This window comes from Suricata suricatta, chromosome 17, assembly GCF_006229205.1.
Source record: "Suricata suricatta isolate VVHF042 chromosome 17, meerkat_22Aug2017_6uvM2_HiC, whole genome shotgun sequence".
Classification (NCBI taxonomy): domain Eukaryota; kingdom Metazoa; phylum Chordata; class Mammalia; order Carnivora; family Herpestidae; genus Suricata; species Suricata suricatta.
This window is the reverse complement of record NC_043716.1, coordinates 4,144,320-4,157,430: the sequence shown is the minus strand read 5'-3', so window position 1 is coordinate 4,157,430 and position 13,111 is coordinate 4,144,320. Positions and strand designations below refer to the sequence as shown.

The 13,111-nt window shown below is 49.3% G+C and overlaps 1 protein-coding gene across 1 annotated transcript in view; it reads left to right on the top strand.

Moving 5' to 3' along the window:
* LOC115281862 (myosin-13) overlaps positions 1-13,111 on the top strand; it is a 50,680-nt gene that overhangs the window by 8,105 nt on the left and 29,464 nt on the right. Inside the window, exons 9-16 of the mRNA XM_029927515.1 lie at positions 30-133; positions 2,679-2,817; positions 4,684-4,802; positions 6,176-6,325; positions 6,441-6,611; positions 7,752-8,061; positions 10,253-10,326; positions 10,422-10,509. Of these exons, the coding sequence (XP_029783375.1) occupies positions 30-133; positions 2,679-2,817; positions 4,684-4,802; positions 6,176-6,325; positions 6,441-6,611; positions 7,752-8,061; positions 10,253-10,326; positions 10,422-10,509 (1,155 nt within the window). The remainder of the gene's footprint in view (positions 1-29; positions 134-2,678; positions 2,818-4,683; positions 4,803-6,175; positions 6,326-6,440; positions 6,612-7,751; positions 8,062-10,252; positions 10,327-10,421; positions 10,510-13,111) is intronic.

Here is a 13,111-nt window from a genome sequence, read left to right as displayed (position 1 = left end):
GCTGACGGGGCCTGATTCGTGTTTCACAGACTTGCTCCTCATTTCAACCAATCCCTTTGACTTCCCCTTCGTGAGCCAAGGAGAGGTCACCGTGGCCAGCATCGACGACAGTGAGGAGCTCCTGGCGACGGACGTAAGCATCTTCTTTCTTTCCTTCCTCCTTTCTTTCAGCGTGGAACTGCTGGCCTTGTGAGCAGAGAGGCATCCTAGCGATCTAATGAGACACGGGCCCCGGGGATGCTAGGTGACCAGACCCAAGATCTCAGGGATCAAGATGTCGCGACAATTCGTCCAGATTGCACCCCTCCCCGCCCAGCACCACCTCAGAAGACCCCATGGGGGATCCGGAACGTTCTCCCCAGCAGGACTTCCGTTCCATCCTCCAGCACTCGAGTAGATTTTTGCACATAAAAGGTTTTGAAAGGTTTTGTGGGAACTTCTCAGGTTACAAAACCATCTGCACAGTTCTTTAAGAAAAAATTTTAAGACACAGCCAAGTGTGAAGCAGGAAAAAGAACCCAGTCTGCAGCAGACACTCCACGCCTCAGGCTACCTGCCCGCCCAGACTCACGTTCAGCTACCACATCCTTAGCGCACCCATCAGCCTCCCACCCCCTGGCCGTTAGCTTTGGGAATCGTTTCCAAGGTTAGTAACTAGAATAATAGTAACTAAGTGCATTGAGCATTTACATGAGCTGGGAACTGAGGGAAAGACTTTGTCTGAGTTATCTTGTTTAAGTCCCACCCCCCCGCCCATATAGATATGACTATTACCTCCAATTCACAAAGGTGTAAGGGAGTCTTAGGGGGGAAACCACACAATTTGCTCATAAATGTCAGAGCGTTTGAAGCCAGATCTTCCCAACCCCAGGACTTGCATCTTTTTTTAATTAATTGCAATTTTTTAATGTTTATTTATTCTTTTGAGAGAGAGAGACAGAGACAGAGAGACGGAGCATGAGCGAGGGAGGGGCAGAGAGAGGGGGAGATACAGAAGCCAAGACAGGCTCCAGGCTCTGAGCTGTCAGCACAGAGCCTGACGTGGGGCTTGAACCCATGAGCTGTGAGATTCTGACCCAAACCGAAGTCGATGTTCAACTGACTGAGCCACCCAGGCGCCCCTTAGGTAATCCTTAAAGTCACCAAAGATGTCTCAGGTCCTCCCCATAGGTGCCCAGCAGTCAGGCATTGCTCATCCCTCTCATGGAGCTTCTCCTGGGCGATGCGGAAGGCATTGCTCCCTCCAAGGGACCGCATTCCCCAAGAGGCTCCCTGGACAGTAACACTTTCACCTGGTTCCTTTCACAGTTTAATTTAAAGGCTTTCTCTCTTAACCTACAGTGACCCCTTTCTAGGACACAGATATGCATCTGATGGGGTGGGATGTGGAGACAAGGCGGCCATCATGGCCTCGGAATCTCTCGCCCTGGAGGTCGGCTCCTGGCGTGGGCTCTCCCTCTCCCAAAGGGAGCACCACCCCAAGACCGCCTCATTGTTCGGCACCATCCCTGATGACGCTGACCTTCCAGCTCACCAGACACGCCCAGACATGTCAAGTCCACCAGTGGGGGTTGCTTGGGCTCAGGCTACAAGGCCCTGCTGCAGAGTCAATACATACACCCCAGACAAGGATTTTCTAGTTTAAGTCTTTGTGGTAGAAGACAGGCCAAGTGGCCTTAAAACCAACCAGCACCTGGTGTAGGCTCTGAAGTGACCCGGCTCTTGCTCCAGCCCCAGTTTTATCCCATCCTGCCTGTGTCACTTGGGGCAAGTCACTTACCCTTTTAGAACCTCAGATCTCACCTGGAACTTTGGAAAGATCTGTACACCTAGAAGGTTCTCCTAGCGACTTCATGAGATGACATATGGATGGTGCCTAACCCTGTGCCTAGCACAGATGGCCTCTGCAAAAGTTTGCCCCTTTCTTATTTGAAAAATGATGGCATTCTCTTCCGTGCCCGCCCCTTACAACTCTAGTAGCCTGGCACGCCATATTGACTCAATCCCAAACACCAGAATTCCTGGTTTACGATGCCGGGCTCTCAAGCTGTTGGACACTATTTGTCAAACACTCTCCATGATTCCTTCTCCTGCTATCACACAATGGTTCCCAATGGCCTTGACCAGAGAACAGCCCCAAATCTACATACAGTGGTGAAGGATTCAAATCAGTTCTTATGGACTATTTACATTTTCTTCCCATAATCTCCACCCTCCCACATAAACGTGTTAAAGAAATGGATTTTAAATTATATATATATATGTATGTGTGTGTGTATATATATATATATATGTGTATATATATATATGTATGTATGTATATATATATATATATATACTTTTTTTTGAGAGGGAGAGAGAACAAGCAGGGGAGGGGCAGAGAGAAAGGGAGAGAGAGAATCCTAAGCAGACTCCCCATTGTCAATGCAGAGCCCGATGCAGGGTTCAAACTCACAAACCCTCAGATCATGACCTGAGTTAAAATCCAGAGGAAGACGTTTAACTGACAGAGCAACCCAAGCACCACAAAAAAATGGCTTTTAACCCCTAACTTAACACAGCCCACCTGCCACCCACCACTTTGGGCAGATGCCATCTCACGGGCTGTACAGAAAGGGAGAGGTCTTCACCAGGGAAAACAGAGTCTCTGTGACAACTGTCCTTTTTCTAACTTCCAGAACGCCATTGACATTCTGGGCTTCAGCTCAGAGGAGAAAGTCGGGATCTACAAGCTGACGGGCGCCGTGATGCATTATGGGAACATGAAGTTCAAGCAGAAGCAGCGAGAAGAGCAGGCGGAGCCGGACGGCACAGAAGGTAACCATGTCTGGGCCCCTGGCCTGGCACCTGCGTGCCTGTGCGGGAGGGGCCCCATGACAGAGCTTCAGGTTCATCCCAAGAGCTGCTCCCCGGGAATCACACACCCGGAGATTGGGGCGTCCAAAGCTCATTGTACTTGCTCTGGGGAAGTCCACTGACTCTGTCAAGGATCTCATGTGGAGAATCCTTGAAAAGCAACAGACGTCATTCTTGGAAATGAATGATCACCATCCACACCACTGCCGCTCACTATCACAGCTCACCTGCTATATCAGGGCAGACGCTTCTAGGAGGATAAGGTTGTGTGAACTTCGCCTTCTCTCTGTGTGCACCGTGATTGATGTCAGCACACAGCTGACAAGCTCCTGAGCCCAAGACAAGACGAGGAGTTTTCCTCCTCTAGTTACATTTATTCCACTCTGACGTCTGTTGAACTTGAACCCCGAGCCATGGACTGGTGTGCACATCTCTGTGTGCTCCATGACTCTCCCCTGGATGATTTCCCATCCCCCTCCTGGAAACAGAGCAGAGGGCAGCAGGAGAGGCTCACAGCCACAGGACCTCCTCCACGCTGTACCCCCTGCTTCCTGCCTTCTGAAAGGTGTTATGGGACAAAGGACAGTCCGGCCAGAGGAAACACGATGATCAAGGAGCTGGAGAAGGAATGTTAATAGCAGAAGGAATAAATAGCAGAGTGGTCACGTTGGCTACAGAAGAGGCTGTGTGCAATTGTAAGACTCGGGAAATAAAAAGTAGTTATTTTGGCCTCAGTTTGCAAAGGCCTTGAATTCATGCCGAGATAAATGGCTTAGCACGTAGGCGATAGGCACCAGCAACCACAGACGCACCATGCAGGAGGGGAGATTCGTGTGACTTAATCGAGTGAGAAGAAAGCAAAACCCAAATGGGTGTCTGGGTCCAGAGCCCACGCTCTCTGCCTCTGTACTATCCCCAACACGGAGAGCCAAGCTGCTCTGAAGGTGAAGTGAGCAGGACGTGATGCCTGTCTGACCCCAGGCGTGTCATTTTAAGTGACTAGCACAATAACTATACCCTCCAGCTAATGCAGCAAAAAGGGACCGTTGGAGCAGAGAGGAAAGCATCCATTTGGCCTCTTATTAAATACTTAAAATACCGTCCTGGGTTTTTATGAGCTCGTCTCCCGAGCCAGCAATAAGGTGATGGTCCGAGCCAAGAAGGGGCTGCCTCGAGGGGAGCACCATTCCTTGACCTTCCGACGAGCTCAGGACGGGCAGCCCAGGCAATTCCCAGGCCGGCTGAGCCCCCAGTGAGCTATGTGAAATGGCCAGCCCTCGGCTGCTCTCGACCCTCTGCCCACACACGAAGGTTGGGGCTACGGTTCGTACTTCTCTCTCAGCTGTGAGCTCACATAAATGATGAAGGTGCTTAACGTACACGTCCAAACAGTGCCTCCTGTAGTCATCCACCGTGTTGCTGGATTATCAGACTCCAATATGACTATGTAACTATCTTTTTTAAAATTTTTCAATGTTCATTATTTATTTTTGAGAGAGAGTGCGAGCGGGAGAGGGGCAGAGGGAGAGGGAGACACAGAATCCATAGCAGGCTCCCGGCTCCAAGCTGTCAGCACAGAGCCCAACTCGGGGATCCAGCCCATGAGCCGTGAGCGTGGAGCCTGCTCGGGATTCTCTCTCCCTGTCTCTCTGCCCCTTACCCCTTAGAGCTCGCTCTCTCTCTCTCTCTCTCTCTCTCTTTCTCAAAATAAATAAATAAGCATTTAAATAGAAACACACAAAAAAAGAAAGGATTATAGGAAGCATTTCCGGGAGGCCCCGTCAGTAGCTGCTGTTTCTGTGTGACACTGTCTCCCCTTTTCTCCAGTCGCTGACAAAGCCGGATACCTGATGGGCCTGAACTCCGCAGAAATGCTGAAGGGCCTGTGCTGTCCGAGGGTGAAGGTCGGGAATGAGTACGTCACTAAAGGACAAAATGTCCAGCAGGTAACGGAGATGCCCTGAGTTCAGCTGACTCGCTTATCTTGCTATTTTAACCATCATCTTAGGGGCCCCTGGGTGGCTCGGTTGGTGGGTTAAGCTTCCGGCTTCGGCTCAGGTCATGATCTCACAATTCGTGGGTTCGAGCCCTGCGTCAGGCTCACAGCCTGGAACCTGCTTCTGACTCTGTGTCTCCCTCTCTTTCTGCCCCTCACCCTCTCGCATTCTGTTTGTCTTTCTCTCTCAAAAATAAATAAACATTAACTGTCATCTTGGCACTCTCTCAGTTGAAGATATCAGAAATAGATATGCAATTGACTTCAGCATTACAGGGAATTTTATTCTTATGCCCCAAGCTGGCTAGCTCAAGGAATGTAAATCAAGGAGTGCCATTAGGCACCATGGAGGCCGGGAGCCAGGAACTGGAGGTCCTCTGGAGACAGACAGCCCCTGTGAAGCTCCTTCCCTGGGGCTCCGGAGGCTGTCTTTGCTCTCCTCTCCTGTGTCCTCGCCAGGCAGTGAAGCTCTCCGCCCCTCCTACCCACAGCAACCCCGAAGCTCCCAAGGTAATTGGGAGACTGAGAGTGAGGCCAGTGTCTTTGATTCCAGTTCCAAATTCCCCGAGAGACACTTTGTATAAACAACTTTATCAGATGTCCCCTTGTGGTTCAATTACATGTGGTCAGTGTCGTTGGAAAGGTTATTAGAAAGCTATCTTTGTAAACGGGATGGTCTTCAGAGAAAGGGGAATATCCTAAGAGAGCAAACACTTTAAGAACTATTTAGTGGTGGGGGAAGGGCACATGGCTGGCTCAGTCGGTTAAGTGTTCAACTTCAGTTCAGGTCATGATCTCACAGTTTATGGGTTTAAGCCTCACATCGGGCTCTGTGCTGATGGCTCAGAGCCTGGAGCCTGCTTCGGATTCTGTGTCTCCCTCTCTCTCTTTGCCCTGCAACCACTTGCACTCTGTCTCTGTCTCTTGAAAATGAATAAACGTTAAAAAAATTTATATTTAATAGGGGCACCTGGGTGGCACAGTTGGTTAAGCATCTGACTCTTGATCCTGGCTCTGGTCATGATCTCATGGCTCATGAGTTTGAACCCAGCAGTGCACTGTGCACTGATGGCATGGAGCCTGCTTGGGATTCTGTCTCTCTTTCTCTGTCCCTCCTTGACTTGTGCGCTCAGTCCCTCTATCTCTCCCTCTCTCTAAAATAAATAAACTTTTAAAAAAATATACTTAATATTAGGTTGGACTCTATGGAATTGCCAATCTCCAACAGCTTTTGACCATGAAGATGTCATTAGGTTCATGCTTCAACTTAATACAACCATATAAACATGAATTTGAGGGGTGAGCAAGTGGTCTTTCTTCAAGGTGACCAACGCGGTGGGCGCTCTGGCCAAGGCCGTCTACGAGAAGATGTTCCTGTGGATGGTCACCCGCATCAACCAGCAGCTGGACACCAAGCAGCCCAGGCAGTACTTCATTGGGGTGCTGGACATCGCCGGCTTCGAGATCTTTGACGTGAGTCGCTGGAATCAACAGCCTCATTTAGGCCCTTGCACTCGTGCCTGCTCTGCGGAATCCACACTGGGTTTTCCAAACTCACTCGAGCTCTTTGGTGTTCGCATCCCCCTAGTTCAACAGCCTGGAGCAGCTGTGCATCAACTTCACCAACGAGAAGCTGCAGCAATTCTTCAACCACCACATGTTCGTGCTGGAGCAGGAGGAGTACAAGAAGGAGGGCATCGAGTGGGAATTCATTGACTTCGGGATGGACCTGGCTGCCTGCATCGAGCTCATCGAGAAGGTAGAGAAACTGAGGTGCTCCCCAGGGACAGCTCCTCCTTGGTTGGGACCACCACATCTTTGCTGTCACTCTTCCCTGCTAATTCAGTGGTGACCCTAACCCTGCTCTTCCAGCTTTCAGAGAGCTGGGTCCCCTAGCACAGGAAGAGTAAGTGTTTGGAAAGCATTCGTAATTCAGACATGGGTACGTAGGTGGTTAAGATCCAAGGGCTCAGTTCTCCCCAAGAATGTGAGGACTTCTTGGAACCATGTTATTATAAAAATAGCAGAGGACATCAACTTAAAAAAAAAAAAGGAAAGGGTGCTCTTGGAAGGCTTAGTTGACTGAGCTTGTGACTCTTGATTTTGGCTCAGGTCACAATCTCATGGATCATGAGTTTGAGCCCCAATTCAGGTTCTGCACTGACAGCGTGGAGCCTGCTTGGGATTCTCTCTTTCCCTCTCTCTCTCTCCCCCTCCCCAACTTGCATTGTCTCTTTCTCTCTCAAAATAAACAAATAAATTTTAATAAAAAGTTGGGGGGGGGCACCTGGGTGACTCAGTTGGTTGAGCATCTGACTTCAGCTCAGATCATGATCTCACAGTTCATAGGTTTGAGCCCCCTCTGACAGCTCAGAGCCTGGAGACTGCTTTGAATTCTGTGTTTCCCTCTCTTTCTGCTCCACTCCTACTTATGCTCTGTCTCTCAAAAATAAATAAATGTTAAAAAATTTTAATAAAAAATAAATTTAAAAAAAAGGAATTCCCATAGCATCTTGAGCACATGTTGGAATCATTTTATCTTTCTAAAGTAGCTACTGAGATGTCCAAATATTATAGTCTAAGTATAACTCAAAGTATGTTCTGTTTAGGCACGTAACTTTTCTTTTCTGGGGGTAAACCAATCGCTAAAAGTGAGCTACTTTTATAATAAACACATACAATCTCTTTCCATGCTCTCTTGTTCACCAAGCATTCATTAAGCATGTACTCCGTGGCTGATGCCATTCTGTTGTTGCACCTTGCTCTCACAGCGCTTACCTGGCAAGGCTCTGAGCCATGACTTGGTAGCACCAAAGAAGTTGTTTGGCTCCTGCAGTCGACGGAGTCATGGAAATGTGCCATTCAATAAACACTGAGATGTGGTTCGTTCTCCTTTCAGCCCATGGGCATCTTCTCCATCCTGGAGGAGGAGTGCATGTTCCCCAAGGCCACGGACACCTCCTTCAAGAACAAGCTGTATGACCAGCACCTGGGCAAGTCCAACAACTTCCAGAAGCCCAAGCCTGCCAAAGGCAAGGCCGAGGCCCACTTCTCACTGGTGCACTACGCTGGCACCGTGGACTACAACATTGCTGGCTGGCTGGACAAGAACAAGGACCCGCTGAACGAGACCGTGGTCGGGCTGTACCAGAAGTCCTCGCTGAAGCTGCTGTCCTTCCTCTTCTCCAACTACGCCGGTGCAGAAACAGGTGAGGCTCCCCCACCGCCACGTGGGAGGCTCATGACCCAGAGCAGCTGCTGAAGACCCGGTAGTCAGCTGTGAGCCTCAGACAGCGCTGCATGTACCGCCTCTGATCTCTAAGTGTCTCTCTCTTATTCTTCCTCTTTTGTAAGAGACTGAGTGCTATGGAGGTACCCAGGACCTCTCAGGGAACAAAATAGCCAATGCCACATTTAAAAAAATTGTTTTTAATGTTTATTTATTTTTTAATGTTTTATTTATTTTTGAGAAAGAGAGAGAGAGAGACAGTGTGAGCGGGGGAGGGTCAGAGAGAGAGGGAGACACAGAATTGACAGACAGGCTCCAGGCTCTGAGTTGTCAGCACAGAGCCCAACGCGGGGCTCAAACCCACAAACCTTGAGATTATGACCTGAGCCAAAGTTGGACGCTTAACCGACTGAGCCACCCAGGAGCCTGAGTGTTTATTTATCTTTGAGAGAGAGAGAGAGAGAGAGAGAGAGACAGAGTGTGAGCAGGCCAGGTCAGAGAGAGGGAGACACAGAATCAGAAGCAGGCTTCAGGCTCTGAGCATTCAACACAGAGCCCGACACGGGGATCGAATCCACAACCAAGAGATCACGACCTGAGCTGAAGTCCAGCATTTAACTGACTGAGCCACCCAAGCACTCACCAATACCACATTTTTAAATAGCTTTTCAAAATTGAGATGAGGCGGTTGGCTGGCTCACTGGGGGAGCATGAGACTCTTGAGCTTTGAGTCATGAGTTTGGGCCCCAGGTTGGGTGTAGAGATTACTTAAATAAAGAAACACTTTTTTAAAAAATTGAGGTACAATTCACGTGCCATACAGTCTACCCTTTGGAAAATTCAGTGGTTTTTCGTATATTTATGGGGTGTGCAACCATCCACACTACCCCACTCAAGAACCTCTAATTCATCAGTCCCTTCACGAGGTCCCGGCAAGCACAAATCTACTTTCTGTCTCTAGGATCTGCCTATTCTGCTCATTTCATGTAACTGGAATCTTACAGTATATTGTCTCTGGTGTCAGCGTTGGTCTGTGTCATGGCATGTGTCAGTACGTTACTTATTTTTATTTTTTTAAGTTTATTTATTTTGAGAGAGAGAGAGAGAGAGAGTATGAGCAAGAGAGGGACAGAGAGAGGGGAGTGACCGTCCCAAGCAGGCTTGGCACTGTCAGCTCAGAGCCTGATGCATGGCTCAACCCCAGCAATGACCTGACCGAAGTCAAGAGTCAGATGCTTAACTGACCGAGCCACCCAGGTGCCCCCCATGGGTAGATCTTGAGGGCATAATGCTAAGTGAAATAAGTCAGACAAAGAAAAACAAATCCTGTACAATGCCACTTATATGTGGATTCTAAAAAACAAACAAACAAACAAACAAACAAACTCATGGAAACAGAGATCAGACTAGTGGTTGTCAGAGGTGGGGGGGGCACTTGGGTGAAAGTGTCAAAAGGTGCAGACTTCCTGTTATGAGACAAATAAGTTCTAGGATATAACATGAAAACTTCAGTTATAAGGTAAGTTCTGGGACACAAAGTACTGTGTGCTGACTGTAGTTAGCAATACCGTGTTGCATATTTAAACTTTTTTATTCTTTATTTTTGAGAGAGAGAAAGAGAAACAGTATAAGCAGGGAAGGAACAGAGAGGGAGACACAGAATCCAAAGTAGGCTTCAGATTCCCAGCTGTGAGCACAGAGCCTGATGCAGGGCTCAAACTCATGAACTGCAAGTTCATGGCCTGAGCCAAAGCTGGACACGTAACCGACTGAGCCACCCAGGCGCCCCTGTATTACATATTTAAAAGTTACTTAGAGGGGCGCCTGGGTGGCTCAGTGAGTTAAACGTCTGACTTTGGCTCAGGTTATGATCTCACAGTTCGTGAGTTCCAGCCCTGCATCAGGCTCTGTGCTGACAGCTCAGAGCCTGGAGCCTGCTTTGGATTCTGCGGCCCCCTCTCCCTCTGCCTCTCCCCTGCACGCACTCTATCTCTTCCTCTCTCTCAAAAATAAATAAAGATTTAAAATTTTTTACACACATATATATGTATATACCATGTATCAAGTCATTTTGTCCTACATCTGAAAGTTGTATCTCAATAAATCTGGTGGGGGGGGGTGAGGCCGCCGTGTCCTCAGGGCTGGATCTGACACCGTCTGTGTCCCTCCAGGTGACTCCGGGGGCAGCAAGAAGGGCGGGAAGAAGAAGGGCTCCTCTTTCCAGACTGTGTCGGCTGTCTTCAGGGTTTGTATTCTGACCAGTTCCACATCCTCTCGTTTCTCTGCTCAGTGAAATGGCATTTGCTAAGTTCAAGGTGCTTGCTCTGATTTGTGTCCCAGGAAAATTTAAACAAACTGATGACCAACTTAAGGAGCACCCACCCTCACTTTGTGCGATGCCTGATTCCCAACGAGACCAAGACTCCTGGTGAGTCAGAATCCGTCGGAACAGGACCCCCTGAAATGTATGCGGACCTCTGTGTGCGGGCATGCATGCACGTGTGTGCTTCCCCCCAGGAAAGCCTCATCTAGCCTTTATGGCTCTTCAGTGGTGTCTACAAAGTAAGATGGCTGGATTTAGCAAATAAAAATACCAGCTTCCCTGTTAGATTTGAATTTCACATGAACCATGAAAAATTCTTAGTGTAAGTATGACCCACGCCATATGTGGGATATACTTACACTAAGAAATGATTGACCATATCTGAAGTTCAAATTCAGCTTGGCATCCTTTACTGTATCCGGCAACCCCTCCTCTGAGGTCAGATCCAAAGTAGGGAATGCATGTGCAGGGGCACACTGGCTCCAGGTCTTTCGTTAAGGTTCTACAGCTCCCTTTCCCCCAAAGACGCCCCCTGCGTCTTGGGTCTTTCACAGTTAGGACGGCAGCACCTACATGTTTTCTGAGCCTCTGTTGTATCCAGCCACTTCATCATTTCTTTTGCTCAAAACTCTCTCCATTTTACAGATGGGAAAACTGAGAACTGTAGGTCTAGAAAGCTGTGCGGTACCGTAGGCCCTTCACCATCGCTCAAGCCCAGATCCACTCTATCCTTAGAGGGTAGGGGTAGCTTAGGGTCCTTTGTCATGGAGAGAACACACTTGGGGCCCTGAGCCAGCCTGGGTAGAGCCAAGGTGTCTGTCCCAGACGTGAGTGACTGTCCTGCCTCAGCGTGACGCACGAGCAGAGGGATTCGGAGGCTGAAGAAGGGAGTCCCAGCTTCACCGGCTAGTCCCGTGTCCTCAGCCTTCAGCTTTCAGGGCCAGACCATGGGGAGCAGAGTGGCATTGTCTGCGTGCAGTCACTTAGTTAGCTGTTCGCTTATCTGATGAGTGCTTGTAAGCTTCGTAAATAGTGGTTCCCTCAGCCTGCCTTGGGGTGCCTCGGTGGCTCAGTTGGTTAAGTGTCCGACTCTTGGTTTCGGCTCTGGTGGTGATCTCACGGCTCGTGGGACTGAGCCCTGTGTCCGGCTCTGCACTGACAGTGGGAATCTCTCCCTCTCCGCCCCTCCCCTGTTCACACACTGTCTCTCAAAATAACTAAATAAGGTTTAAAAAAATAATAACCTGGGGCTCAGTTGATTAAGCGTCCAACTTCGGCTCAGGGCATGATCTCACAGTTCGTGGGTTCGAGCCCCGTGTCGGGCTCTGTGCTGACAGCTCAGAGCCTGGAGTCTGCTTCCAATTCTGTGTCTCCCTCTCTCTCTGCCCCTCCCCTGCTCACGCTCTCAGTCTCTCAAAAATAAATAAACATAGAAAATTTATTTAAAGAAATAATAATAACCTGTCTTAGAGGGTTGTAATGATAATTTGATGTCAAGCATGTTCACTGGGGCCAAGCACGTTGTGACCAGTCAGTAGATGCCAGCTGTCAGTCATAACAGTAACAGTTGTTGGAATTGTAATTATGAGATGAATTATGATGATAAGATCATGTATGATGATAATCATAAGAGCAATAATAACACTGTGGGGAATAATTTTATCATGTTAATAATTATTATATTATCATGTTAATGATTGTATTATAATTGTATTATTTGTTTGTTGTTGTTGTTTTGGGGTTTTTTTAAACATTTAAAAAATGTTTTTAATGTTTTATTTATTTTTGAGAGAGAGAGACAGTGTGAGAAGGGGAGGGCCAGAGAGAAAGGGAGACGCAGAATTGGAAGACAGGCTCCAGGCTCTGAGCTGTCCGCACAGAGCCCAACACGGGACTCAAACCCACGAACCGCGAGATCATGACCTGAGCCAAAGTTGGACGCTTAACCAACTGAGCCACCCAGGCGCCCCGCGACTGCAGGAGATTTACATGCCTGCTGCGGGGCGTCCAGAGCTGGGACTGCACCCGCGGTCCCTGATCAAGCCACAAACCGCTTCTCCCTCCCTCGGGCACACTTGGTGCCTCGTAGCGGCTCTCCCAAGGGGAGCGAGGCGAGCGTCTGGGGAGGAATGGGCGGCGAGCAGGGTGAGCAGCTAGGATTGGCTAGTGTGGGTCATCTCCGTGGGCCCAGGGTGTGCGGGCTGCCAGGGCGCCTGGTACCCGGACTGAGTGTGGAAGCCTGATGAGGCACTGGCTGGGGGCGTGCGGGCTTCGGGGTGGTTGGCGTGGGTGTGAGATGGGTGCTCGCGGGGAGCAGTCAGTCATCCGAGGAGCCGGCCAGCTCTGGGAAGGGCAGCCTCTCGGGGTCCACAAGGCCCAAGACGCCAAAGCCTCACAACACACAGAGCATAAGAAACGTGATTCGCACAATGGCCCACAGAGCTGAGACCGAGGGAAAAGGTGAGATGAAGGTGATGAATGAGGGACAGAGAGCAAAGTCTTTAGCAACAGAACCATGAGAAAGATAAAGCAATAGTCGGTGGACTTGATAAGACGGCTTGCACGTGGGTCAGAGGGCGAAGAAGATTCTCTTTGTGGGCCTTCCAGAGACCGACTCTGCCTGGGTGGGGAGAGACAGGGAGAGCCCGGCCAGAAGTCAACCTTATTCTGAGCCTGTGGCAAAAGCGGGGGCCCCTGAGGAGGAGGG